Genomic DNA, 2,769 nt, shown 5'->3' with positions numbered 1-2,769 from the left:
ACACAGATGAGCACAGGGTTATACCAATGTGTTGCCACCAACGAGGCTGGTCAGGAGAGCTGTGTGGTGCAGGTGACAGTGCAGCGTAAGTACTGACACACAACTGGTGTCCACACACTACATCAGCTCTGCTGCTTCACACTGTCCCATCTGGTAAACTCTGGGCCACACCTTTGCCCCTTAAAAACATAAAATAGTTCTTATTTATTGCACTTATGGCTTGCACAACAGTTGTCTGTACAACCTAAAGTGATGCAATCATTATTTGGGCTCAGGGGTTGGAGTCTGTTAGGAATTCATAGTTTCATAGTATGTTAAGGGGTTGGAATGGAGCTTAGAGATCCCCCAGCCCCAACCCCCTGCCCTGGGCAGGGACACCTCCCTCCCACCAGAGCAGGTTGCTCAAGGCTCATCCAACCTGGAATGAACTCTGCCAGGGTTGGGGCAGCCAAAGTCCCCCTGGGCAACCTGTGCCAGTGTCTCACCACCCTCACAGGGAAAAACTTCTTCCTAAGGTCTAATCTAGATTTCCCTCTTTCAATTTCTCCCCATTTCCTCTTGTCCTGTCCCTGCAATTCCTAACACAGACCCCTCTGCAGCTTCCCTGGAGCCCCTTCAGCTCCTGGCAGGTTGCTGTGAGATCTTCACACCACTTTCTCTTCTCCAGGCTGAACAGCCCCAACTCTTTCAGCCTCTCAGCTCTGAAAATTTTGAGTTTTCAGAATGACTAATGAAATATGAGGGGGGAAACGGTGAGTCAGAGGTTCCAGAGGCTGCAGCTTTTGGAGGTACTTCTGGCTGGAGTGATTCCCATGAGATTACTCTCAGGTATAAACTCCCACTGTGGATATTCCATCATCCCAATTCCAAAATTATGTATCTCTTGCACTTGGGACTCTAAACCACCTAAATGCAGCTGGAAGTGCTGACTGTGACAGGAAGTTACATGCAGGATAAAAAGCGACTTTTGACACAGTTTGGTTTTAATCCAGATTAAATAAATTCTGTCCTGAACACCAGAGGTTAAAATCGGCTCTTTACCTGATTAACCCCACCAAGGGTGTGTGTGTGTCTTTGCATATGCATGCCAGGAAAAGGTGGAATTTAGCACCAGCACTTAGAAGTCCAAACAACAGAGTTTAGAAGCTCCCAAGGGAGATCAGCGGGTGCTGGAACTGCTGTGATCAAAGAGAAATGCTAATAGAGAAGTCTCTTCTTGGAGATTCCACAGCTTTGGAGTTTTTCTGCCCAGCCAAGCCTGAAATAACTGGAATATGGTCATGCAGCCAGGGAAACCGGTTTGCCTCAGGCATCTGAAGTAAAAGCATCCACAGCTTTTCTACCAATTGAACTGAATTGGTTTAAAACCTCAGTTGGGTTTGCTAAACCCTCCGTAGGGATGAGCCTTGAGGAAACAACTTTCAGCCAAGTCCAACCTAACCACTCTTATCAAAAGAACTTGTCATAAAGTATCAGCTAAGGGCCCATAAGCACTGAGAAAGAAGTGTTCTGGCATTGTCTTGGCTATTTTGGATGAAAAAATGCCTTGTGCAGTGTGGTCTTCCTTTCCTCCTTCCTCCCTACCCACCTCAGGTCACCTATCCCCCCCCACTGAATCATTCAGTGCAAGTGGGTTGGAATCTTTCCAGGATGAGTTGAAGAGAGGAAAAAAAAAACACCCACCTCAGGTCACCTATCCCCCCCACTGAATAATTCAGTGCAAGTGGGTTGGAATCATTTCAGGGTGAGTTCAAGAGAGGAAAAAAAAACCCTTATGGGGAAACATTCATAGTTCAAACATTCTCCTGCCTCTAAGAACCTGCTTGGAGCTGCTTGCCATGCAGGTTGTCCTGTGTCTCTGCTTTCTGTGGCTTTGGTGAGAAGATTTTTCCTCCCTTTCATGGTGCCCCATAGCTGAAGGCACAGCACTTGTGTTCCCACCCTTGCAGAAGTGATGGTTTTGCTCACAGTCAGCTCAGCTTTAGCTCCAAAGCCTGAGAAGAAACTGGTTCAACTTCTGTGTGGAGACACACCTCAATAAATAAACTAACACGTTCTGCTCTGCAAGTCGCAGTGTGGGCTAGAACCTGACCATGTGAACCGAGTGAGAGTTTATCAACTAATATGTTTGTTTTCTGGACAACAGATGCACAGAACATTGGCATGATCGCTGGAGCTGTGTGTGGGGTGGTGGTGGGACTCTCCCTCCTGTTCCTGGTGGTGAGGCTGACGATACGGAGGAAAGAAAAGAAGAGATATGAGGAAGAGGAGGCACCAAACGAAATCAGGTAACGCCTTGTACTTAATCCCCCCCCTCCCCCCTCCCTTCTGGCAGTTTCACACGTCTTTTCACTACGGTTTTAAGGAACTGTAAGGAGGTATAAGTATCTTCAAAGGTTGTTCTGAAAAGCTTTAAAAGTCTCTGTGAAAGATCTCTGACAAATTTCTTGACTGTGAGAATCTTTGTGAAGACTTTCCAGAAAATTAGATTAACCTCCCCCCAGTCCCCCCAGGGCAAATTAGCATAAAACTCAACAAAATATTCTCTCTCACATTTGCAATTTCAGCAGTTTAAAACGTTTGCATAATCTTTTATGGTATTAAACTCAACCCACTTGCCCATTGTGCTTCTCAGAGGGCTTGGGGTCTTGTTTCTTTTTTTTTCTCCTTCCCCCCTCCCTTTCCCTCTTCTTCCCCTTCCTTTCCCCCTTCCCCTCTCTCCCTCCCCTTTCCCTCTTTCTTCCCCTCTTTTCCTCCCCTTCCCCCTTT

At 46.7% G+C, this 2,769-nt stretch overlaps 1 protein-coding gene across 1 annotated transcript in view; it reads left to right on the top strand.

Annotated features, from left to right (window-relative positions):
• CLMP (CXADR-like membrane protein) overlaps nt 1–2,292 on the top strand; it is a 39,119-nt gene extending 36,827 nt beyond the window's left edge. Inside the window, 2 exon segments of the mRNA XM_009080249.1 lie at nt 7–85; nt 2,147–2,292. Of these exon segments, the coding sequence (XP_009078497.1) occupies nt 7–85; nt 2,147–2,292 (225 nt within the window).
• The last annotated feature ends 477 nt before the right edge of the window (nt 2,293–2,769 follow it).

This window comes from Acanthisitta chloris, unplaced genomic scaffold (assembly GCF_000695815.1).
Source record: "Acanthisitta chloris isolate BGI_N310 unplaced genomic scaffold, ASM69581v1 scaffold10918, whole genome shotgun sequence".
NCBI classification, from domain to species: domain Eukaryota; kingdom Metazoa; phylum Chordata; class Aves; order Passeriformes; family Acanthisittidae; genus Acanthisitta; species Acanthisitta chloris.
This window is presented reverse-complemented; position numbering and strand designations above follow the sequence as displayed.